This window comes from Megalobrama amblycephala, linkage group LG1 (assembly GCF_018812025.1).
Source record: "Megalobrama amblycephala isolate DHTTF-2021 linkage group LG1, ASM1881202v1, whole genome shotgun sequence".
In the NCBI taxonomy this organism is placed as follows: Eukaryota; Metazoa; Chordata; class Actinopteri; order Cypriniformes; family Xenocyprididae; genus Megalobrama; species Megalobrama amblycephala.
In genome coordinates, this window is record NC_063044.1 from 33,669,458 (window position 1) to 33,696,332 (window position 26,875).

General features: G+C 34.0%; 1 protein-coding gene and 1 long non-coding RNA gene across 5 annotated transcripts; both read left to right on the forward strand.

Moving 5' to 3' along the window:
* The first annotated feature begins 406 nt into the window (after positions 1–406).
* On the forward strand, positions 407–22,162 carry LOC125268338 (zinc-alpha-2-glycoprotein-like). Of its 4 annotated transcripts, none has more exons than XM_048190456.1 (10): positions 407–553; positions 14,271–14,543; positions 16,324–16,620; positions 16,706–16,984; positions 17,922–18,044; positions 18,372–18,443; positions 19,018–19,086; positions 20,658–20,690; positions 21,728–21,781; positions 21,867–22,162. In XM_048190456.1, exons 1-9 carry the CDS (start codon positions 472–474, stop codon positions 21,745–21,747), a joined length of 1,248 nt encoding a protein of 415 aa, XP_048046413.1. In that variant the 5' UTR covers positions 407–471; the 3' UTR covers positions 21,748–21,781; positions 21,867–22,162. The 4 variants fall into 4 exon arrangements, with proteins under 4 accessions (XP_048046413.1, XP_048046423.1, XP_048046429.1 ...); XM_048190466.1 differs by lacking the exon at positions 407–553 and adding an exon at positions 8,412–8,588; XM_048190472.1 differs by lacking the exon at positions 407–553 and adding an exon at positions 9,910–10,105.
* A 642-nt stretch (positions 22,163–22,804) lies between these two features.
* LOC125268354 lies at positions 22,805–25,944 on the forward strand. Its single transcript, XR_007184870.1, has 2 exons — positions 22,805–25,272; positions 25,635–25,944. It is a non-coding gene; the product is annotated as an uncharacterized LOC125268354 (long non-coding RNA).
* Positions 25,945–26,875: the final 931 nt, after the last annotated feature.

Genomic DNA, 26,875 nt, shown 5'->3' on the forward strand with positions numbered 1-26,875 from the left:
TAGTGGATAGGGGTTCTGAATGGTTAGCCAAACATTTTAAAACTTAAACCCATAAACAAACCCCAAACAAATTTACTGTCAACTTTCCTGTAATGGTCTTAAAATGTAATTACCTGTTGTCCATGCAGTTTTATAAATGTAACAAGCAAGCAGCGAACCTTTAGACTTGAATGCTGCTTATTATAAATATAAATAATAATGTTTTATTGAACATTTAACTGTATGTTCCGTTGTTGTAGCCTATTTTAACGGTAATAAATCAATCTAGGCTGTGCACCTTTAAGAGTTGTGTTGTTCATTTAACATTGACTACATCGGCCCAGATACGGATGAAACTGTTCTAGATTTTCTTATTGGTTAAAAAAATCATCCGCCATTTTCTGCAGTCAGATTGTGTTGTTGGAAGTGCTTGAGTTCAGACGTCAGTAAACATCAGCAGAATTAGAAAGACTAATCAAGAGATTTTTAATCATGGGTTCGGGTGTCGCGACCAAGAGTTTTGCTCTGCTTTGTTTTTTGTTCCTCTGCGGGACTTTTCCTTCACTTCAAGCAGGTAAATGATTATTTTGCTGCCTTTGTTAGAGAAAGAAAGTTGTTAGGTTTTTGCTCCTAATTCGTGCCTCATCCCAGACCTCTTATTTGGCAATTGAATGAGCAATCACTCAGCGCTGAGGGAGAATATAGTCTCATTTTATTGATAAGAAAAGAGAGAATATATAGAAAGAGTACAAGGGGTGTAGTATAGTTTCAGCCAATGAGAAAGAGAATACATCATATAGCTTATGGTATAGGAATGTGATACATATAGAAAAACAAGTCTAAATATGGTCATCTACTGGTCAGGTACCCATGAGGTCCCTTAAAATCCCAAGGACCTTCTCCTATTCTGGTAATAAAGAAAGCAGAGACCATTCCCTGTCTCACATTCACTCATAGTAGAGCCTTATATGGAAATGGTTCTGGTACATAGAAAACCATATGTTAAAACATAGTATACAGCTTTGACAGAGGAAAAAAAAGGAGCCTCAGTCCACATACTTTCAATGCTGAGACCAACATAAAATCTATCAATTGCCCCTTTTGGCAATAAAATTGCCACACCCAAGTCTCAGCATTACTTTTCTCATATCCAAATATAATCACTTTCTTTACTTTCAAAATCATAACATTCTTCAGCAAACATTTCCTTCATTTTCCTTCAAAATTATTAACATTTAACAGGTCTATTCATCAAAGCATATTGAGAGGATACAAAGTTGTTCATGGCACGATTAATCAAAGCTCTAATAAATGGAATAATACAACAGATAATAAATGCCATAATTAATAGGATCACACCTATAGGAATCAAAGCAGATACAAGCATTTGTTGCCATCCTGTGAGCCATGCTAAGAACCCACTTTGATTATCAGTAACTTCTCGTTCTTGTAATTCTTGAGCAATTCTAGTCATATTTTTTAAACCCTCTGAAATTAAATGACCATCTGCATCATTTTCAGGGATATAAGTACAACAAGAGGTACCAACAATAACACAAACTCCTCCTCCTGCCGCGGTTAATTGATCTAAAACTAGCCTGTTTTGCAGGGCAGTTAAACGGAGCCCTCGGAGTTCCTGTTGAACACCAGCCAGTGTGTCTCTTGTAGTATTGATAAATGAAATTAGCTCATATCTTGTAACCTCAACTTCAATTTGAAGACTAGAGACACCTATTCCTGGAAACACTGCTTCAAAGAATCTTTCAGTACCAGTCCAGAGTCGATGTTGCATTGGTACTGGATTATCTCTACTCAAACTACTAGTTGAACTGCGACCAGAGAGGGAGCGTTTCTTTTTCTGTTTTTGTTTTGTCATAACGTGAGGTTTGTGTGGTCTAATAACCATGGAATATTCTTCCAAAGTTACTAGAGCACATCTTCCACTCCAATTTTCTGGAAGAGTAGTGTAGACTCTATGTCCACACAGCCAAAACCAATCTTTGACAGCTCTAGTTCCCCGTGAAGAAGGAGCATATCTGTAGCAATTTTGACCTGGCACAAGTGCACAATATTTAGAACACACATCTTGAATAAAAGGATTAGCCCATCCATAAGCAATCATAGTAGATATAGGATGTGGTGTTCTTTTAGAACACTCAGTCATATTAGCTTTTGGATAATGCAAAATACAACTCATACAACAAGACATATTTTCTATCTCACAATGATGGTATGTTCGATTACATTTACTTTTAGGAATTACCCCCAGTCTCACTGTTCCAGTTTCTCTTTCCATACATAACAGTGAGTCTGGAATAGAGCCAATTGTTGTCACTTTAGCATGTACTTGTGTTGCAAGCATCATTATTCTACTTTTTCCACAACTCCATATTGCACTTTTATTTGGAGCCATCATTCCAGTAATGCTAACAAAAATAGGGCATTCTAATTCTTCTGTTCTTGGTGATTTAACCTCTACATGTGGTCCAGAAGCACTATGTGGCATTTTGGTGCAAACATAACAGTCACCTGTTTTTCCTTCAGATTTAGCAGTGTAGTTGGCTAATCTCCACCACGTTAGCTGCGAAGGCATGTGGTTCTTCTTCATAATGTACCCAAGTTTCATTACCAGTGCTAACAGCAGCTTGTATGTGAATAAACACATTTGTCAGCACAACCAGGTAAAATATCAATTTAGCAATCATGGCTAGAGAGCTTTGATGCTAATTATTGCTGGTTTTAGATCTCTAGCAATCTCTTTCTTCTTCTCCTCGTTGAACGTCTTGGTTCACCTTCCTTCGGATCTTTCCTTGGCTCATTGGCTTCCTTCTCCTCATTGACCAGAACGTTCCCCTGGGATGGAGCTGCTTTCAGTCGACTGGCATGGATCCACTGCGGCTGGAAGTCAGTCAGCACTCCTGTTCTCGTCACAGCAATCACCGTGGCGGGCCCCAGATATTTCCGCTCACCCAGTTTTGTGGGCTTCAGACACTTTATCAGCACCTGTTGTCCTGGAACGAAAGGATGAGTGGGTTTTTCTGCAGGAAGAGGGAGAGAGAGAGACACATCACCATTGATGCTATTCAAAGTTTTAATTAGGGAATCCACATAATCCGTGATGATCACCTCCGTGTCACCTGTGGAAAAATTGCCAGCGCGACCTCTGACCCATGGGGTCGGGAAAGGTCTACCCATAAGGATTTCAAACGGAGACATCTTTGTTGTTGCTGATGGTGACATTCTAATTTCTGTCAATACGGCAGGCAGCAGATCAACCCAATTTCTGCCTGTATCAAGACATGCTTTATTAAGACGATCTTTGATAACCCTATTCATGTTCTCAACTTGTCCACTAGATGGAGCATGAAACGGTATATGTAATCTCCAGGTAATATTAAGCTCTTTGGCTAACAATTGTGTGACTTTGTTCATATTATTTAGGAACGTATTTAAGAACAATGGACAATTTTGTTCAATAGGAATCGCAGATTCCTCAACCCATGCATGTTTAAATCTGTTAAAGAATGCAACAGGGCTTTCACCAGTTCTCTGTTTGGTATTGGCTGCATGCGAGATGTCTTGTTTAGCAGAAGACACTTTTAACAAAAAAGCAGTCAATTGCTTGAAAAAATCTTTAAGTTTACCTGAGCTGGCCTAAATCCAATCACCTGCTTCGTCCTCGTCGTCAGAGTCAGTAATTAGAAGCACTCGTGAAGGTTTAGACAAATCAAGGGGCTTCGAATCTCCAGCTTTCTGAGATACAACACGACGAACAGGTGATGTATCGTACATGGGGTTTAAGTAATCAACTTCTTCAATCATTTCCTCCTCTGTGATTTCCGCAGGCAGTGTTTTAGTCAAAATAAAACGATAATCTCGTCCCGTCAATTGACTGTAGGCAGTTAACCGTTGCAGCACTGCCACAAATTGATGTGGTGACCTAGCCGGATCAGGCAGATCTTTGCAAATAGTCACTGCCTCCGTAACACTCAGAGGAGTAATTTTGTAACCATCTGGAAGCTGTACAAACGGAAAAACTTCAGTTGTGGACGGCAACTGCGGATACAATCGATTGGTCAAGGGCTTTGGAATTTCAGCAGAAACAACGCATTCATATGGAGGAAGGGACGTATCAGGTTTCAACTGAGACTGAGAGAGAGAGCTGTCTTGTTTTTTCAACTCTGGACCCTTATCCCAATAAGTTTTCATCTTCATCCAAACTTTATACGCATCTTTCATATAATCAATTGGCCATCCTGGGTCACCCCAAGAACCAAAGATCATATCTTTTGCAGCACGCATATCTTCATCTTTAAAAGAACCATCGCGGGGAAACGGATCTAATTGTATTTTCCCTTCTGACCATCCCGCGAGATTAGAGAGATAGGGTTCTGTAAAAAACGCTTTATTATTGCGATTCATGAAATCCCTCAGGGTTTCCCCCATCAACGGTCGACTAATCGTTTCACCCATTTAAAACAGCCAACAAAGATCTCTCCTTTGCTTAAAGAAAAGCCTTACAATTTTCAGAGAATGGTCAAACAAAATACAAATTATTCATTCAACTGCCAACAAGAACCTGAGGATATCACCATGAAATGGACTAAGAGAGAGAAAATCTTCAACTCAAACTCATCTATTCCCTTCCCACGCATAAAATCTGTGAGGATAACACCAAAAAATGAAAGGGTGATCAATCCTCTTTCACTCTTCCCGCATTTATCAAAATACGAGGATATCCACATTTAACAAATATGAAAAAAGTGCGGCACAAAAATACAAGGATCAATTTCTCAACAGACAGTAAGATGCACTTAAGCATTTTATTTCTTACCTGTCTGGAGAAATCCCGGACGAGCCCCCAAATTGTTAGGTTTTTGCTCCTAATTCGTGCCTCATCCCAGACCTCTTATTTGGCAATTGAATGAGCAATCACTCAGCGCTGAGGGAGAATATAGTCTCATTTTATTGATAAGAAAAGAGAGAATATATAGAAAGAGTACAAGGGGTGTAGTATAGTTTCAGCCAATGAGAAAGAGAATACATCATATAGCTTATGGTATAGGAATGTGATACATATAGAAAAACAAGTCTAAATATGGTCATCTACTGGTCAGGTACCCATGAGGTCCCTTAAAATCCCAAGGACCTTCTCCTATTCTGGTAATAAAGAAAGCAGAGACCATTCCCTGTCTCACATTCACTCATAGTAGAGCCTTATATGGAAATGGTTCTGGTACATAGAAAACCATATGTTAAAACATAGTATACAGCTTTGACAGAGGAAAAAAAAGGAGCCTCAGTCCACATACTTTCAATGCTGAGACCAACATAAAATCTATCAAAAGTGAAAGTAACATTTTACGCTTCCTGGTGTAAAACGGCCTTGAAACGGCAGAATTCAAATTTGATTACGCTTAAGTTGAAAATGAAATTAAATTTAAAAGTGTATTTATATACTTATATATTTATATGTATTTATATAACTAAATATATAACCTATTGGTTTTGTCAAATAAAAAAAGCCTTACGTTACTATCCACAAATTTGACGTCGATCAACATGGCGGCCTTACTGATCATAATATTGATATAACGTCACAAAGATTAGCCGCTTCAAATTATCAAAAGAATAAAATCCTACTGGAAATATATTCTGACAGAATAACCTGAAAGTAGTACATCTATATTACTGTAGATTCCGTTAGGATTGCTTTTTGGGGATTTCGACTAAAATGTTCCTCGAATTCCTACTGATATATGTATCTTTATTAATTGGTTATTAATAAATAGTTTTTTTTTTTGTTTTTTTTACATAAAGATCAAAAGTATTTTGAATAAATACTTAAGTATTGAAAAATAAGTATTGATAAACTGATCTTAGCTAAACACTATTTTTTTAGTGCTGCTTTACAGCAAATATTACTATTATTGCTTGAATATTCTATAAAACTATCCTAATACTCTTGAATGTCTTATTCTGTAAAATATTTTTTCAATGTTTGTTTTTACATTTAGTTTATTCCTTTCTGCTCATTATTTTATATTGTTATTTCACATAATACAATACAGTAACTATTACAATCACTTTTCATGGTATCAAACGGATCAGAGGATGTCTTTATAAGTTAGAATAAATGCATCCCACATGACTACCATTATTCCACATGATTCCATTTATTCTAGCTTATAAAATAGTTTCAGTTGTATTGTTGCCTACCTTTAAGACAAAAAAGTATTAGCCTACAGTTACTGTTGTCCATACAGTTTGCTAAGTGTAACAGGCAAGCAGCGAACTGGAATGGTACTTATTGTAAGTATCATTAATAATGTTGTATTGATCATTTTACTCTGTCCCGTTGTTGTGTTTTTAACCCATTGCCACTTTGGGGGTATAAATTAATTGAAAACTGAATTCTTGTTTGGCAATGCCTTTTACAACATTTTAAGCTATTTTAAAACATTTTATTCTCTAACAACAATAAACATCCTTTCTAACACATTCTGATAAACAATAAGTGATAAACAATATTTATGAATACATTTATAATGCAAACTCATAATAAGTTAGTTCAGCACAGTTAAATTTCATACTAGCCCTAAAAATGGCAAGAACATAAATAGACATCAGAAAATTAATTTATTGCTATTTTCCATCTAATAACTAACATAAACAATAAAATTTATTATTTTTTAAATTATTTTTCTTTTAAACATGAATTTTATTTTTTATTTTAATGTTTGTATCTCCTGGATACGTCGCCCCTTTGAGTGTATAAATTAATTGAAAAAAGAATGCTTGTTTGGCAATGCCAACAATGCCTAAACTAAACATTCTTTGTAAAATTCTGTTTGAACAATAATAACATCTATTTATGAATATATTAGCCTAGTCCATTGTATCATATTTAATACGCAAATTTCTAGGGCAAATTATCAATATGACCAGAACTTTGCTGAAAAAAAATCTGTTGTACACAATCTACTTCGTTCCTTTTGTCCTCTGATTGATAGTTCATACTTTTTTTTATCAAGTCTTTTTTGCTCATGAATTTTTAATGACTTTTTATAAAGTAAATGTAAGATAAACATTTACTGGACTGAAGCAACTTGATTATTCATATTCATACACCATTTTTTAATGTAAAAAATTAAAACTACTTTTTACATTGTTTTCATGGTAATGTAAAAGTCAAATATGACACAATGGCCTTTTGGGGAAAATTTACTCATTCTTCTTACAATTATCATTGATTTGCCAAAAATTGCATATATGAGGTATAAAAGCCTGATGTATAAATATGATGCTCAAAAAAAGCAAATATTTACAAGTTTGTATGATAGATAGATAGATAGATAGATAGACAGATAGATACATACATAGATACATAGATAGATACATAGATAGATGCATAATTGATAATTCAGAAATGGACAAATAAATGTTCCCCAAAAGCCTGTTGTGTCATATTTGATATTTACATTAATATAAAAACAATGTTAAAAATATATTTTTTTATTTTTAACATTTAAAAAATGAGGCATTAATAATTACGTAAAGCCAAGTTGCTTCGGTTCAGTAAATATTTATCTTACATTTACTTTTTTTAAAAAATCATTAAAGATTTATAAGTAAAAACGACCTTACTTGATAAAAAAAGTATGATTATTAATCAGAGGACAGAAGGCATGAAGTAGATTGTGTACACCAGGATTTTCTGCAAAGTTTTGGCCATACTGATAAATTACAGGCCCTAGAAATATGCATATTAAATCTTATACAGTAGGCTAATATATTCATAAATAGGCATTATACTTATTGTTCAACAGAATTTTACAAAGAATGTTTGCTTTAAGTTATGAGAGAATAAATGTTTTAAAAAAATTGGTTAATATGTAACACGCATTGCCAAACAAGCATTCTGTTTTCAGCTGATTTATACCCCTAAACTGACGATGTATCCTGGGGGATACAAACATTTACAGGCAGATTATGAAAATGTAAAAATTAAATTCATAAAATTTCAACATTAATGTAATAAGCTAACACTCAACAATAAACTTTTTAAACATGTAAGTCCCCGCCAAATATTGTAAATATGTGAAATATATCAACTTTTATCAGAAGGTGTGTAGATTTCCCAGTACAGTTGGTCATGTTGTTTTTAAATGCTGCCCATGAGCTAAACAAAGAACATGGGAACAAAGTCACCATATCTAAATATTCACATCAAACACCCTTTCAACATGAAACCAAGAAATGAAACCTAAACATTCCCTGACTCTCCCCACAAATGCCTAGGTTAACAAATCAATCTATAGGCTGTGCACCTTTAATGGCTGTGTTGTTGATTTAGTAACATTGACTACATCTGCCCAGATACAGATGAAATTGTCGTCCTAGATTTTCTTATTGGTTAAAAAATTCATCCGCCATTTTCTGCAGTCAGATTGTGTTGTTGGAAGTTCGTGAGTTCAGACGTCAGTAAACATCAGCAGAATTAGAAAGACTAATCAAGAGATTTTTAATCATGGGTTCGGGTGTCGCGACCAAGAGTTTTGCTCTGTTTTGTTTTTTGTTCCTCTGCGGGACTTCTTCACTTCAAGCAGGTAAATTATTACATTTTGCTGCGTTTGTTAGAGGAAGAAAGTGAAAGTAACATTTTACGCTTCCTGGTGTAAAGCGGCTTTGAAACGGCAGAATTGAAATTTGATTACGCTATAATTAATGAAATTTTAAAGTGTATCTATATACTTATATAACTAAATATATAGCCGATGGGTTTTGTCAAATAAAAATGCTTAACGTTACTATCCACAAATTTGTCGTCGATCAACATGGCGGCCTACTGATAATATCGATATGACGTCACAAAGATTAGCCGCTTCAAATTATCAAAAGAAATAATCCTACTGTATATATATTCTGACAGAATAACCCGAAAGTAGTAAATCTATATCAGATCCCGTTAGGATTGCTTTTTTGGGGATTTTCACTAAAATGTTCCTCCTAGAATTATAGGTCTGTTTTTATATAATAGATTCTGTTTTGGAGAGTACACCTTCAGTACTACTTTTCTGATATTTGTATCTTTATTAATTGGTTATTAATAAATAGTTTATTTTTTATTTTTTATTTTACATAAAGATCAAAAGTATTTATAGACGTTTTGAAAAGTATTGATAAACTGACCTCTGAACACTGTTTTCTTTTTAGAGCTGCTTTACAGCAAGTGAACTCATACATCATTGAATCATTATTTTCCTGTTTATCCCTGTACAAGTTTAGGTGTAAAATGTTAGTTTAATTGCCCTTTAAAGGGACAATATTATTATTATTTCTATCTTAAATATTTTATAAAACTATAATACTCTTGAACGTCTTATTCTGTAACATATTTTTAATGTTAGACTAATTGTTTTTTTTTTGTTTGTTTGTTTGTTTGTTTGTTTTACATTAGTTTATTCCTTATTTTATATATTTCACATAATACAATGCAGGGACCATTACAATCACTTTTCATTGTATCAAACGGATCAGAGGATGTCTTTATAAGTTAGAATAAATGCATCCCACATGAATACCATTAATCCACATGAATCCATTTATTCTAGTTTATAAAACGGTTTCAGTTGTATTGTTGCCTACCTTTATAAGACAAAAAAGTATTAGCCTACAGCTACTGTTGTCCAAACAGTTTGCTAAGTGTAACAGGCAAGCAGCGAGCTTTTAGGCTGGAGTGCTTAGTGTAAATATCATTAATAAATGTAATGTTTTATTGAACATTTAACTGTCTGTCCCGATGTTGTGATTTAATAAATCAACCTAGGCTGTAGGCTACACATTTAAGGGTTATGTTGTTGATTTAGTAACACTGCTTGACTACATCTGCCCAGATACAGATGAAATTGTCGTTCTAGATTTTCTTACTGGTTAAAAAATCCATCCGCCATTTTCTGCAGTCAGATTGTGTTGTTGGAAGTTCGTGAGTTCAGACGTCAGTAAACATCAGCAGAATTAGAAAGACTAATCAAGAGATTTTTAATCATGGGTTCGGGTGTCGCGACCAAGAGTTTTGCTCTGCTTTGTTTTTTGTTCCTCTGCGGGACTTCTTCACTTCAAGCAGGTAAATTATTACATTTTGCTGCGTTTGTTAGAGGAAGAAATCGAAAGTAACATTTTACGCTTCCTGGTGTAAAGCGGCTTTGAAACGGCAGAATTGAAATTTGATTACGCTATAATTAATGAAATTTTAAAGTGTAACTATATACTTATATAACTAAATATATAACCTATGGGTTTTGTCAAATAAAAAAAGCTTAACGTTACTATCCACAAATTTGACGTCGATCAACATGGCGGCCTTACTGATCATAATATTGATATAACGTCACAAAGATTAGCCGCTTCAAATTATCAAAAGAAACAACCCTACTGTATATATATTCTGACAGAATAACCCGGAAGTAGTAAATATATATCAGATCCCGTTAGGATTGCTTTTTGGGGATTTTCACTAAAATGTTCCTCCTCGAATTATAGCTACTGATATTTGTATCTTTATTAATTGGTTAATAATAAATAGTTATTGTTTATTTTTATTTTACATAAAGATCAAAAGTATTTTGAAAAGTATTGATAAACTGAGCTCAGCTGAACACTATTTTCTTTTTAGAGCTTCTTTACAGCAAGTGAACCTGTAAAAGTTTAGGTGTAAGGTATAAAATGTTCATTTAGTTGCCATTTAAAACTATATAATACTCTTGAATGTCTTATTCTGTAAAATATTTTTTCAGGTTTTTTTTGTTTGTTTGTTTTTACATTAGTTTATTCCTTTCTGCTCATTATTTTATATTGCTATTTCACATAATACAATGACAATTAGAATCACTTTTCATGGTATCAAACGGATCAGAGGATGTCTTTATAAGTTAGAATAAATGCATCCCACATGAATACCATTATTCCATATGAATCCATTTATTCTAGCTTATAAAATAGTTTCAGTTGTATTGTTGCCTACCTTTAATACAAAAAAGTATTAGCCTACAGTTACTGTTGTCCATACAGTTTGCTAAGTGTAATAGGCAAGCAGCTAACTGGAATGCTGCTTATTGTAAATATCATTAATAATGTTTTATTTAACATTTAACTCTTTCTAACTGTTTTTAACCCTAAAATGGCATTGGCAATACCATAAAGAGACAACAGAAAATGTAATGCTATTTTCCATCTTTTTAGGACTTTTTTTTCTTCTTCTTTTTTTCTTTTTTTTTTCAAAAAATAACTTTCAGTTTTGATTTTAATGTTTGTATCCCACAGGATAAGTTTCCACTTTGGGGGTATAAATTAATTGAAAACTGAATTCTTGTTTGGCAATGCCTTTTACAACATTTTAAACTATTTTAAAACATTTTATTCTCTAATAACATACAATAAACATCCTTTCTAACACATTCTGATAAACAATAAGTGATAAACAATATTTATCAATACATCTATAAGGCAAACTCATAAGTTGATTCTGCACAAATTTCATACTAGCCATTAAAAGGGCAAGAAAGAGAAATCAGAAAATTAATTAATTGCTATTTTCCATCAAATTAGGACATAAATAATAAAATGTCATATTTTTTTTATTTTATTATTTTTTTTTTTTTTTACATGACTTTTATTTTTTTATTAATGTTTGTATCTCCTGGATATGTCACCCCTTTGAGTGTATAAATTAATTGAAAAAAGAATGGCAATTTGGCAATGCCAATTGGCAAGCTAAATTTTTAAAACATTTATTCTCTCATAACCTAAACTAAACTTTCTTTGTAAAATTCTGTTAAACAATAAGTATAATGTCTATTTATGAATATATTAGTCTACTGTATCATATTTAATAGGCAAAATTCTAGGGCCTATAAATTATCAATATGAAAAAAAATCTGTTGTACACAATCTACTTCATTCCCTCTGTCCTCTGACTTGATAATTCATAAATATTTTAATCAAGTAAAGTCTTTTTTGCTCATAAATTTTTAATGATTTTTATAAAGTAAGTGTAAGATAAACATTTACTGGACTGAAGCAACTTGATTATTCATATTCATACACCATTTTTTAGTGTAAAAAATTAAAACTACTTTTTACATTTTTTTCATGTTAATGTGTAAAAGTCAAATATGACACAATGGCCTTTTGGGGAACATTTATTCGTCCTTCTCACAATTATCATTGATTTGCAAAAAATTGCATATTTGAGCTATAAAAGCCTGATGTATAAATATGATGCTCAAAAAAAAAAAAAAAAAAGCATATATATTTACAAGTTTGCATGTATTTTTTTTTTTTAGTATCATTTCTCACACAATCTTTGTGGGGACTCTCCATAGACATAATGATTTTTATACTGTACAAACTGCATCTATCCCCTTACACCAGGATAGATATATGCAAATCAATGATAATTGAGAAATGGACAAATAAATGTTCCCCAAAAGCCTGTTGTGTTATTTGATATTTACATTAACATGAAAACAATGTAAAAATATTTTTTTAATTTTAACATTTAAAAAATGAGGCATGAATAATCAAGTAAAGCCAAGTTGCTTCAGTTCATTAAATATTTATCTTACATTTACTTTTTAAAAAAACCATTAAAGATTTATGAGTAAAAACGACCTTACTTGATAAAAAAAGTATGATTATTAATCAGAGGACAGAAGGCATGAAGTAGATTGTGTACACCAGGATTTTCTGCAAAGTTTTGGCCATACTGATAAATTACAGGCCCTAGAAATATGCATATTAAATCTTATACAGTAGGCTAATATATTCATAAATAGGCATTATACTTATTGTTCAACAGAATTTTACAAAGAATGTTTGCTTTAAGTTATGAGAGAATAAATGTTTTAAAAAAATTGGTTAATATGTAACACGCATTGCCAAACAAGCATTCTGTTTTCAGCTGATTTATACCCCTAAACTGACGATGTATCCTGGGGGATACAAACATTTACAGGCAGATTATGAAAATGTAAAAATTAAATTCATAAAATTTCAACATTAATGTAATAAGCTAACACTCAACAATAAACTTTTTAAACATGTAAGTCCCCGCCAAATATTGTAAATATGTGAAATATATCAACTTTTATCAGAAGGTGAGTAGATTTCCCAGTACAGTTGGTCATGTTGTTTTTAAATGCTGCCCATGAGCTAAACAAAGAACGTGGGAACAAAGTCACCATATCTAAATATTCACATCAAACACCCTTTCAACATGAAACCAAGAAATGAGACCTAAACATTCCCTGACTCTTCCCACAGCCTCTCAAATGTTTGTATCCGACAGGATACGTCGCCAGTTTTAGGGTTAAAGGTAATAATTCACTGTAGGCTGTGCACCTTTAATGGCTGTGTTGTTGATTTAGTAACATTGACTACATCTGCCCAGATACAGATGAAATTGTCGTTCTAGATTTTCTATTGGTTAAAAAATTCATCCGCCATTTTCTGCAGTCAGATTGTGTTGTTGGAAGTTCGTGAGTTCAGACGTCAGTAAACATCAGCAGAATTAGAAAGACTAATCAAGAGATTTTTAATCATGGGTTCGGGTGTCGCGACCAAGAGTTTTGCTCTGTTTTGTTTTTTGTTTCTCTGCGGGACTTCTCCTTCACTTCAAGCAGGTAAATTATTACATTTTGCTGCGTTTGTTAGAGAAAGAAAGTGAAAGTAACATTTCACGCTTCCTGGTGTAAAACCAACGGCCTTAAAACGACAGAATTAAAATTTCAGTGCGCTAAAGTTGAAAATGAAATGAAATTTAAAAGTGTATCTATATACTTATATAACTAAATATATAGCCTATGGGTTTTGTTAAATAAAAAAGCTTAACGTCGATGACGAACATGGCGGCGGCCTAAGTTACTGATCATAATATTGATATAACATCACCAAGATTATCCGCTTCAAATTATCAAAAGAATACAATCCTACTAATATATTTTGACATAATAACCCGAAAATAGTACATCTATATTAGATCCCGTTAGGATTGCTTTTGGGGGATTTTCACTAAAATGTTCCGCAGCGAATTATAGGTCTGTTTTTATATAACATTAGATTTAGTCTGTTTAGTTCTTTCTGTAACCGAAATGTATTGAGAAATGTTAATGTTAATCTCTCACCCACCTCATATTTGATCTGCCCTCTCCCTCTCCCTCAAAAACATAGCTATCCCTTTTATCAAATACACTTATTTTATGCATAGCTTATTGTATTATTTTGTATTGCAGAAAAACACTCCCTGTATTACATTTACACGGCCTTGTCCAAACCTGTCGAGCTGCCGGGCATCTATGAATTCACTGCTATGGGTCTGCTAGATGACAGACAGATTGACTATTATAATAGCAAGGAAAAGAGAAAGATTCCCACACAGCACTGGATGAAAGAGAAAATGCAGGAGGATTACTGGGAAAAAGGCACCCAGTCCAGAAAGAGCAAAGAACAGTGGTTTAATGTGAACGTCAACATTCTGATGGGCCGTATGAAAGACAATGATTCAGGTGAGTGATACATTTTAAAATACATACACAGTCAAATCAAAATTTATTCAAACACCTTGAACATTTCATTCATTAATACAGTTTATTCACTATATTTAAAAAAAATGGACATAAATTATGACAATATCTCAGAGTTAAACTGTGTCAGAAAAAATAATCTTAATTATGTCAGATAACACTCAAGCAAAACATGGTCAGGTCAAAGTGTCTGAATAATTTTTGGTTCCAAATAGGGGTGTGCGACATAACGATTTTTGATCTTGGACGATTAAAATGTCTCCACGATCTGCTTCTGCCGAAATATCGTTGTATCGTGCTACAGTGCTTTCTAATATCAGTTGCAGTTCCAGCGTCTCCGTCTTCGCCTCTGTTCAACGAGATGTACATTCACATCACATTTTAACGCAGCGGTAGAGTAATATTCGTGGGACACTTCAATCCACAAAAGTTCATTATTTCATGTGACTTGCCGGTTAAACTTTTCTTTCGCGTGCTGATGCACTGTTCGGATATGCGTTTTTCAGAGCGCGTTCACCCAAAGCGCACAGGCACTAAAAGCCTGTCAAACAGCGCCTGATTACTAAGATATCTTTAGAGTCCGATTGCTCTAATACTGTCAAATACGCACAAAGTTTACATAAACACAGTTGGTTATGTCTAAAGGGAAAGTAAACAATTGAGAGAAAATTGGATGCGTGGCAGTATATTAGATATACGCGCAGGTCTTTAAAGTGACAGAGCAGCCTGATATTAACCATGCTGCCGCTTGTCCTTAAAGGGATAGTTCACCCAAAAATTTAACTTTTTGTCATTATTTACTCACTGTAATGTTGTTTCAAAACTGTATTAATTTCTTTCTTGTGCAGAACACAAAATAAAATATTTTGGAAATTGTGGGTTAACCAAACAGTTGCTGATCTCTAGCACCTGTCTGGTTACATTCTTCAAAATAACTTTATTTTCAACAGAAGAAACTCATTAGAGTTTAAAACAAATTGACAGAGTATATTATGGCAGATTTTAGGGGGTGTTTATCCCTAATTATCCCTAAAGAGAAAATCACCCACTGCTCTTGACAGAGAACTTTAATACATTAGCTTTATTAAGAATCAATGTATAATTTATACAGTGAAGTCTAGTGTTATATTTTTATATTTGTTCATTTAATTTTTTACTTGAATGTTATTGTTAAATATACCTACTGTAGTCATCATTTTATTAATTTCATTTGTATAATGTTTAGTCTATGTTTTTCTTCCGTTTTTAATAACAAAGATAAAATTAATAGCAGATAAAAAATAATGACAAAGATTTTTATCTTCGCCACTTTGGCCTAAATTTTTAATTTTATTTTACATTTTGTTAATTTGCAAGGCTTTGTTTTTAAAATAGGGAAATTAGTTTGGCTGTAATGCTCAGTCACTTGCAAAATAGTAAAAACAACATGAAGAATCGTGATAAAAATCGTGAATCATGATTTTCCTGAAAAAAATCGTGATATGATATTTTTGCCATATCGCCCACCCCTAGTTCCAAATTTTTTATAAATTTTACTGGTAGTCCACTGTATGAAGAATTTTGGGGTATAATATGTAACAGTTTACTTTATTTTGCTATCCTCACTTACATACATGAACTATAGTGTCCTGCACCCACTAGTAAAGTATTAAAAAATATATATATCTAATGTCTGAATAATTATTGGTTTGACTGTACATATAATTATTATATTATATTGTTATTATCATCTCACAAACATTTTGTTTTCTGTCCTTTTCAGATGTTCATGTACTTCAGTGGAGACATGGTTGTGAAGTTGAGGGAAATGGGGGAAATGAACCGCTTTGGAAGTTTTCCAGAGGCATTGATGAGTACAGCTATGATGGCAATGACTTTCTGTCTTTTGATGATAAGGAGTCTCGGTGGATTGCCCCTGTTGATGAGGCTCTTCCAACCAAGAGGAAATGGGATGATGTGCCCATTCTAAACCAGTACACCAAGGGCTACCTGGAGAAAGAGTGTGTGGACTGGCTCAACAAATTCAGAGAATATGGAGACGAGGAACTCAGAAATGGCTGTGAGTAAAAGTACAGTATTTGTATTTGTTGATTATCTGCAGCTGTCAGATGGATCTGATTGATAAATGATTTCTGTGTCCTCAGCTCCTCCAAAGGTATATGTGTCTGCAAAAAAGTCTACCAGTGACAAGCTGAAACTCAGCTGTCTGGCCACTGGCTTCTACCCCAAAGACGTCATGTTGACGATAAGGAAATATCGAACATCCCTGCTTGAAGATGAGGTTGAATCCACAGGAGTCAGACCAAACCATGATGGAACCTTCCAGCTGAGGAAAAGTGTAAACATCAAGGAGGATGAAAAAGCTGAATATGACTGTTTTGTGTCCCACAGTACTCTCAAACAACCAATCATCGAGAAATGGGGTAGGCAAAGCAAAAGTATTTATTCAATCATTATAGCAGGGGTGTTTCTTCTGAGGAATCAAGGGTGGCAATGCCTACTTGAAACAACTTAAAAGCATGATCTGTAAGTTTTTTTTTTTTTTAGAGAGCAGTTAGCTTGGTGAGATTATAGGTAGATCTCTGTGTTTGTGATTATCATGACACCTGCAGAGTTTACTGAGAGCAAGGGGTCTATGGAGGAGAAATTATGCCAAGCAGAAACTCTCAGAAAGCGAAAACAAACCTCTGCGGTCCATGAACGTGTCTCTCATAGGATAGCACACACTATCTTAAGAGTAATTATTTCGACACAAAATCAACTTTGACTAGAAACATTTCAGTGCTCTCCATTAACTAGACTGTGGTGGCCTGAAAATATTTTTAGGCTAAACTTCCCATAATAACATAAAAGGTCTTTAATGTCGTGTTTTGTGCCATTTCTGTCAAACAAACTAAAAGCGAAAGCACAATAAGGCTTTGTGTAATTACCAAATCGCTAAAGACTGTCTGTTTGCATTGCGCAAAGAGAAGTGAGCACTTTGCTCACGTGATCAGCTTCACATCTCAGTTCACAGTGAATGAATGCAGTGAACTCCATCTTTGCCTGTGCTGAGTTTAGCATGCATTTGGAAACGTAGCAGGTGCTAGTTACGCATTTTCACATTTGCATATTTGCAAAGTGCCAAACAGCTTAAAATTAAACCGTTTACTCTGACAATTAAAATTAAAGGATACAAAACACTCGTTAAAATCTCAGAAAATGTCGTTTAGTGTTTTATGACCCTTTAAAATGACTCTAAAATGACATTGTTAAAGGCTTAACAATAGAATTGAATTTCAGTTTTCTAAATATAGTAGACATTTATACATTACATGCCATTGTCCAATGTGTGTTTTTTGTTTATTTATTTTTTTGCAGATGGAAAATGCAAAGACTGTAATGAAGGCTCTTTTATGGTTATGGGAATTGCGATTGGAGCTGTAGTTGTAGGACTTCTTGTTCTAGGGATCTGCGTTTACCTTTTTAAGACTAAAAAAATGGGTGAGTATTACGACACAAATGCAGATTCTGGGTATATCTTTTTAATTCTTAAAAAAAGTTGCTTTAACTGTCAACATTGAGAGAACTGCTTCAGCGAAAGAGAGAGAGAAAAATAAACTATTGTTTCACTTGTGAGTGAGCAGTATGTCCAAAATCTTGAAATTATCCATTGAAATTTTATATTAATGTGGTTAAGCTGCAAACAATGAACCTCTTTTAAAAACTGTACCTTTTAATTATGCGATCCATACTTGAATTCTTTATCTTTGACAGCAATTCATGTAGATTGTAACTGTATTTTTCATCTTTATTTGTAATCCTCTCTAGTTTTCCTACAACGGAGTCAAACAAATGGAGTTGCAAATGGTGCTAATGGAACAAACCAAAACCTTCTCCCAGGTAAGCTGCTTCAGATAGGACTCCAGTGGAGTAAATCTACATTTCCCTTTAGATAAGTATTATAGGGTGTTCATACATACAGTACAACAATTTTATCACTAGAGGTCCTGTAGTGGATGGTCCTACTACTGGATTCCCTGATGTTTTTGATGGGCTGCAAATTGGCCAAATTATCTGACACAAATGGGATAGATTGCTGCTTGAAATACATAGTGATTATATTTTGACAGGGAATGTTTAACAGACTCAGTGAGTATTATGACACAAATACAGATTCTGGGCACAATCTTTTTAATTTTTAAATAAATTTGCTTTAACTGTCAACATTGACAGAACTGCTTCAGAGAAAGCGAGAGAGAAAAAACTATTGTTTTTTTACTTTGGGGTGAGCAGTATGTCCAAAACCTTGAAATTGTCCATTGAAATTTTATATTAATGTGGTTAAGCTGCAAACAGCGAACCTCTTTTAAAAACTATACTTTATAGTTTATATGAACTATGTCTTTTAATTATGCGATCCAGGCTTAACTTGTTTACCTCTGTATTTTTCATCTTTATTTGTAATCCTCTCTAGTTTGCACACAACAGAGTCAAACAAATGGAGTACCACATGCTAATGGAGCAAACCAAAGCCTTCTCCAAGGTAAACTGCTTCAGATAGGACTCCAGTGTTTTCTGCTACTAATGATTAACATTCTGGGGTGTGGTTTCCAAAAGCATTGTTTGCCAATTATGGTTGCAAGATAACATAGTGCAAGGATTTGGTGTTTCCCAAAACCATAGTTTCAACGAACATTCGCAAACAGCATCGCAAAGATGTGTGGTTGGAATTACAGCTCTCAACCCGTGGTAGAAGCATAGATTCTTTTTAGTATGACGTGGACTTAAAGGGGCTCTATGTAAGATTTTTACTTTAATAAAGCATAAAAGTCCCCAATATGTTTGCAGATATTTAGGAAACATGCTAAGTTCACCCACTTGTTTCTCAGAAAAACAATGCTACAGCCAGATATTCTACTTTGAAATGTGCGTTCCGTGTCGGAATGTCTGTCTTTGTTCTGGTCTGTGCGAAACCGTGTGCTGCCAGTTTATCCAATAGTGTTTCGACATCACAGGTTGCCAGTTGGCGGAAAACACCGCGTATTGCAACCATGGAAACCAGCAAACAAACTGAGTCAGAGAATAGTAGATTCTACCTGATTCTACCTAAAAAGCCTCTGCATCCATCTAAAAATCTCTATGAACAACAGCATATTAAAAGACAGATAAATCAACTCATCAGCTTACAGTGTGTAAGTCTCCTCAGCTTTCATTGTCAATTGCGTTCCCTCTTGTGTCAAGCTGGCCACCCTCTTCTTTGAAGGAGGGGGCAGGGCAAACAATATTTTGAATTTGGACTGCAGTACCTATTTCGACCACTGGGTGTCATTCCTACATAGAGCCCCTTTAAATAGATCATGTTCTTGTGCAAAATAAGCAAGCCAAGATGCAGTACAATCAGTCTTTCATTCCATTTATATATACGAATTTCATTCTGTCTTTTAGCTTATCAAGATAATGAAAGTGCTACTTTGAACAGTGTTTATGAGCAAATGTGCTCTAGTACCTCGTAGGGGCGGGCAATTTACCGAAAGACACGATTAACTGGTAGAAATTTGTTTACCGGTAGATTTTGGACTATTGTCTCTATCGCGGTTATGCTCACAGGGCGTTGCTATGCTTCGTGGCCACGAAAGCTTAATGTTTGCATCTGTTTTTAAGCATTGTGGTTTAAAAACAAGTAGTTTTAAACCATTGAAGCACAATTAACAGTGAAAGACAACTCATTTCAGCATATGTGCGCACTCTGAGAGATTAATTCCCAGCGCTGTCTGAGAGACGCGCGACATGACTGTGCTCATAGAACGCATGAGGGTGAAACTGAGTGCTTTTTGCTGCCTAATTGGGCTTGAACAGTTAAATACACATACCTATGTGTCAAAGTGAACATGTAATTTTAAGTAAACAAGAGCCATTTATGTCTTAAGTGTAGTATAAGTATCTCAGTATAAAATATAAATGTAAGCAGTGTTTTCTGCAACTCATTTTAGTAGCTAAATATATAAACTATATGTTGTTAGTAGATGTATGTAGACTGAAGGAATAAATGGAGCTTAATTAATTATCTCTCTGTGTTTATATCTTTTTTGTGTTCCACTTTGGATTTCCCAATAGGAAATAACAGCAATGGACATGTTCCCAATGGAGGTAAGCAGTTAACAGTGCAGGTACAGCAGAAAAATCTGCTAATGTTTTCTAAAGTAATGTGCTTTGTTTTGTGTAGCAACTAATGTAATAACACAGCAACATGTAATAATGGCACATAATGTAATAAATATTTCATTCTTAATATAATAAAATATTTGTAATGGAATAATTTTTAGTTACTGGAGCTTAAATTAATAAGGATTTTTAAATTGTGGGAAATTTATTACATTATAAACTCACCAAAAATCATATTGTCATATTGTAATAGTTTCTATGCCAAAACAATAGTATAATTTTTTTGGTATATAAAGGTATATATTATTATATAATACTTTCTTTCTTTAGTCAAAAAGAAATTAAGGTTTTTGAGGAAAACATTCCAGGATTTTTCTTAATATAGTGGACTTCAGTGGCTACCAGTGGGTTGAAGGTCCAAACTGAAAGTTTCAGTGCAGCTTCAAATTACTCTACACGATCCCGGATGAGGAATAAGGGTCTTATCTAGAGAAACCATCGGCCATTTTGTAAAAAATAAAATAAACAAAAATATTATTGTAAAATATGATTACAAAATAAAATAAAAATAATATAAGATTTTGTTTTGAGAAAATTACATTATGAGCATTTTATTACATTATTATAATTACATAAATACTGTATAATAATAATTACATGCAATTATTACATTCTGATGCCACAGCAGTGGTTCATTTGTGGCAACACTGCACAAATGTGTTGCAGAAAACAATGTTTTCTTGCTGTAGTTTGATGAGATTCAACAGAGATACTCAAAAAAAGATGCTTAATACAATGACTGGATTTGGAGTCATAAAGTATGTAAATCTGATTGATTATACTGAATATTTATATTAAAGGTTAATTGTAAAATATTAATAAAATATACAGTCACAAACCTATAAGTAGTTTGAGACTACACTCTCATTTTATATTTTGGCCTTCATCAAGATGTGCTCAAAATGTTGTCATGAATTGCAAGCAAATTTTTCTCATAGGTAACAATTTCCCTCTTATTACAGGAGCCAATGGAGCTGTCTAATGGAAGATGCTGTCCAAAGCAGAAATAACATGATGTACGAATGCCAAAATTACGCTCAAATTTTTAATCGTATAGTGACTTTTTTGTGATATTTATTACTGTTTCTTTTTGTGCCACAGAAATTACCTGAGGATAAGGATCTCACATCTATGCTCACTTCTATTTTTGTAATCAAATCAACTTTTCCAGAGTATGAGATCAATTTAGCTGATATGGAAGGGGTTTTATTACATTGATGCATTGTTTGATTACATTTAATGTGAATTACATTGCATTCAAGGCATACGTTTCATCAGTACATCCATGAAATGAACCTATCGCTAGCAATTGCTCTAGAGCGGGGGTGTCAAACATACGGCCCACAAAGGTGTCCAATGATTTGAACTACAATATTAAAAAAAAGAGAGATGCACTAGTCCACTGTTTTTTTATGTTTATTTTAGTCAATCTTTATTCCGGGTTTACAAACAAAGTGCTTTGTAATAATTTCCCAAAATTTTATTTATGTGGAAAATTTACGAAGTCTGTGAAAAGGTCGTTAACACAGGCACGCGCTGAACACGGACACAAGGAGAAAAGACGCCGAGAAAATACTGCACCATGCACAAGCTCACTGTTCGCGAAATATGGGAAGAATAATATAAATATTAAATTGGGGTTGATATGAATGTATATCTGAAGGGAACTGTCTTTAGAAATGTTTTAATAGCTTTTTCCTCTTACCTCTGTATAAAGTTGCCTATTCATAAACGCAGCACTGCTTTGTGTATAGCTGTAACCATGGAAATCGCTGCTGTTCCTTAAGCGCCACCTACTGTCAGAGAGAGAATTTGCATTTTCATTCAGTCCTTTCTGCTGATTTTATTTTGTGCAGGTGTCTTATGTAGCATAATTTCACAAAGCTGAAGTCAGACCATGCCGTTTTTGCTGTTAATCTTAAAATTATACAATAATTTAAATTATAAACATGCTCATGTTCATAACATCTTTGTTGGGATTGAGATAAAAATGCAGTGTTTGCCTCTAATATCAAAAAGCTACACATATTTTTTGAACAAATAACCAACAAATAAATTAGCTTTTTTTAAAATTGGAATTGGCCAAGAAAAATCAAAATATGTGCATCACTAATAAAAAAAATATTTAAAAAAGCATTATTTTAACTGTTTTTCACTGTAAAAAACATGCAGTTTTAAGAAGCAGTGTACTAGTTTTCTTCAACTTAATTTGTTTTTTTATGTGGTTAATATTAATGCAACTATCAGCGCACTTTTTATTATTATTATTATTATTATTAATTCAGCCCGCATATGGTTATTTTTTTCCAATCCGGCCCTCAACCTAAAATGAGTTTGACACCACTACTCTCGGGTTTAAGCTACATGCTGTTTTAGGATGAATGAATTCTGAAATATGAATTTGTCAAAATAAGTGTGTGTATGCTTTGAAAAGTGATGTTAAATTGTTATCTTGATTTACCACTGTGGGTGTCTAATAATCGTTTGGTGCAGATTTGAATTTGTTGATTATAGAAAAGTTTTATTTTTCCTCCTCTAATTGTAGCTTTTTATTCATAGCCTTGTTTTTATTAAGCCATATGAAAAAGCAATGTTTTAAAAGATGTTTCAAAAATCTTTCTAACAGTTTCTGGGGGGGGGTTTGAGCTCAGTTTTCTGTTTGTTCAAATGTTTTTTCCTGTATATTATATATAAAACTGATATTAAACTTTTTTTAACCCAAGTTCCCACATTTTGTCACCTGTTTCACCCCTGATAAGCATCTAACTGTCCAGAAGGGTTAGCTTAAGTCTTAAGTGCTTTGCTAGAACATCTTGCACAGATAATTTTCTTCCAAGTTAGTACAAACACAAGAGGATTCACACACTCTAACTGCCAGTGGTTCACCTGGGCCTTATTCATTGAGACTACAAGAAAATTGACACAAATAAGTCAATAGGCTTGTTGTCTGTATCAAAGTACACTGAGAGCGATTGGAGAGCACAGGACTCTATGCTTTTGAATCGCTCTTGCGGTACTTTGATGTGACAACGTTAAGCGTAACAGGCTTGAATGTACATTTGATTTATAAAAAAATTTAAAAAAACTGAGGATATTTTTTCCTCCTCATTTCAGAACACCGCTTTACACCACTGCTGAAGGAGGGGTACTCTCCCGGGTCAGTGTGAGTTTTTTAAAAGGTTTTGTTTAAACATTGCTGCTGGCTAACACATAACTTCCAAGTACAATGGGATGGGTGAACACAAACTCACAGGCATGAAATGGCTGAGACAGGATAACTGCTAATTACCAAACAGATGTCAATCAATCAAGCATCATCCAAAAACACATTTTATTTAGTTATGGATTTAAGATGGTATAATCATGTTTGCAATTATATTAAAATCAAAGAAACAACAATACTTTAATAATAACTGTATAATATAATAACTGGGTGGGGCCTTTTCATCATAGTGGGTGGGCCTATGTCCTCTAGGCCCATCCGTTGGCTATCACTGCTTGATTAGCTTCCCATTGTTGCTTGTAAATTTGATAATGCTCAACACCACTGGATCAGAGCACTGTCATTGCCAATGTAAAGCCATTTTACCATGACAATAAAGCTACTTGAATCTGTATTTGTTAATCACGGGCTGCGTCCGAAACCGCCTACTCAATGAGTAGGTACTTAATTTCAATAAGTACTTACTTAACGAGCGCCAAAAGAGTAGGTACTTGACAGCCAAATCTCGTTGAGTATGCGAGATCCGAAAATAATCCGCCATGTTGACGTTATCATGTGACCTACGATGTTATCACAAGTGCAACAACTTAAAAGATAAGTGACAGTTTTAATTCTTATATCTGTTAATATCTTGATATTGATTAAACTGCTTATTTTGTGGTTTTGTTGAAGAAACAGCTGCCAGTAATTTTGTAATTGTAGTAGGCTACAACTAATATATTTTGGGTTAAAGTTCTTATATTTTTATAATGTGAGTTTATTTTTTGTTACAAATACCCAAATTCGTGTGAATATGTTATTAATTTCTTTATTTTATATGCAAAAATGTCCATCCACAAGCATAAATCAAAACTTTTCCCCTTTTTCTTGTTGAATTAGCTCTAGTTTCATCCCTCAGGCTTACAAATAATAAATAAAATAAATACTTTCATGCATTATGATGTATTCAAAATATTTAACCTTGTCATCATGCTTTATGTGTGTATATAATTTCAAACGATGATGTATACAAACACATTTTTATGTTTTTTTTTTTTTTCATTATTATTGTTCATTGTTAAAGATACAACTGGTATTTTCCCTGATCTTGTATGTTATTATAGGTCCTGCAATAAAATAAAGATGAGTTACAGGTGCACTAACACCTCACAGCACCAGTAACTCCACAACCCTACCTAGTGCGGTTTCCCTCAGTGTTAGCGATGTCTGAAGCCAAAGAAGACATCAGCAGCTGCTCGAAGATCTCTCCTTTGGAGAAGACTGTTGATTTTATACTCAAAAAATGTAAGTAAAATGTACCTCAGAATGAATTGCTTTGCTAGCACATTAACCATAAACCAAAACTTAATTATATTACTTTTCATATTACTTCTTTAGTAAAACAAGCAAAATGTAATGTTTTGTTATATGACAGCTGTGCATGAACACACACTAGACAAATACAGCTGATGTGAATACATCTCCATTTACAGTCAATGAAAGCATGAAGTAAGAAAATATATACATTTACTGATAATAGCATAATTAATAAGTAAAGAATTAATAAAAGTAATAATGACAATAAATAAATAAATGCATGTACAAGTCAACAACACACGAAACAAACTTTATTCAAATGTATTGATCTAACAATCATATATTTACAGTCCTGCTTCCATCTCAACACAGCTGTGCCAATTCTGCAGCTTTATTCTGATTAAGCAGCTGATGAACACCTTCATCCATCATGTCCCTCACTGCTGCTCTTCTCAATGGGGACATCGTTGATCCAGAGGATGAGGAAGACCATGATGATGATCCTCTGAACCCCACAAGCTTGAAGCAAGAGTGGGAGAAGATGTGTGGGGCAATCTGGCTCTGCTGTGTTTGCAGTAATACAAAAGCAGTCATTTCATGTGTCATTCATGTGCTCTCCATCAGCATGACTGAATAAACAGATTAAAACTTTTTACACTTCATTCATGTCAGCATTCAGTTTCTTGCCATACTTAATTTCATATTTTTACAATTAAATGATGATTTCTTTTGTAGCTTCATTACTTTTGTGGTGTGGTGGCCTAAACCACTGAGCTGGTCAGCAGAAGGTTGCTGGTTTGATCTCTAGTCTCTCCACCAGTGTGTGCTTGATCCAGACACTTTACTCCAGGTTGCTCCAACGGGATCATCCCTCTAATAAGAGCACTGTTAGTCACTTTGGATAACAGCATCTGCCAAATGTAAATTCGATTTTTTTTTTTTAAATCCTTTTTTGTTAGTGTTTCGAGCACAAACGCTAATTCAAGCTGTTTATTTCTTAAAGTTTACTTTTTCAAGGTACTACTATAATATAAATTAATACATACATTTCATACATATTTCTATTTGGGGGCATAAAGGGTTAGTTCACCCAAACAAATAAATTCAGTCATTATTCACTTGGCTTCACGCTGTTCAATCCCTGTGTTCATTTTGTTTTTTTTTTTTTTTTTTTCTGAACACAAAAGTTGATTTTGATCAAGTTTGTCCAGCTAGTTTCTACAATATCAGTCAATGGAGCCTGACTTCCAGAAGCTTCATGACATTATTTGATGATGCTTTTGAAGCTTCAGTGTATGAACTGAAACCAGCAGAACAAACTTGACCAAAATCACATCCTCACCGTTTGGTCTTTGTCTAGATGCTCTCGCTGGCTCTGGGCTCACTGAGGATGAAGAAATCACATCAACATCAGGTCAGATGAGGCAGTAAGGGCAGGAGGAGTGATGGAGAGTCTCATCCATGACACTGAACCATTCCCAGGATCTGCTGTGTCTCTCCATCCTCAGTGCTCACACCAGTCTGAGGACATTTCACATCCTACAAACATAATACAAAAGCAGTCATTTTAGCAGCACAATGTCATCTGATT

Excerpts from the sequence above, each read along its gene's own strand:
- LOC125268338 (XM_048190456.1), top strand. The coding sequence starts at position 472 with ATGGGTTCGGGTGTCGCGACCAAGAGTTTTGCTCTGCTTTGTTTTTTG. Across the intron at positions 16,985-17,921 it reads ACCAATCATCGAGAAATGGG|ATGGAAAATGCAAAGACTGT; the intron begins GTAGGCAAAGCA and ends ATTTTTTTGCAG. Across the intron at positions 19,087-20,657 it reads AAACCAAAGCCTTCTCCAAG|GAAATAACAGCAATGGACAT; the intron begins GTAAACTGCTTC and ends ATTTCCCAATAG.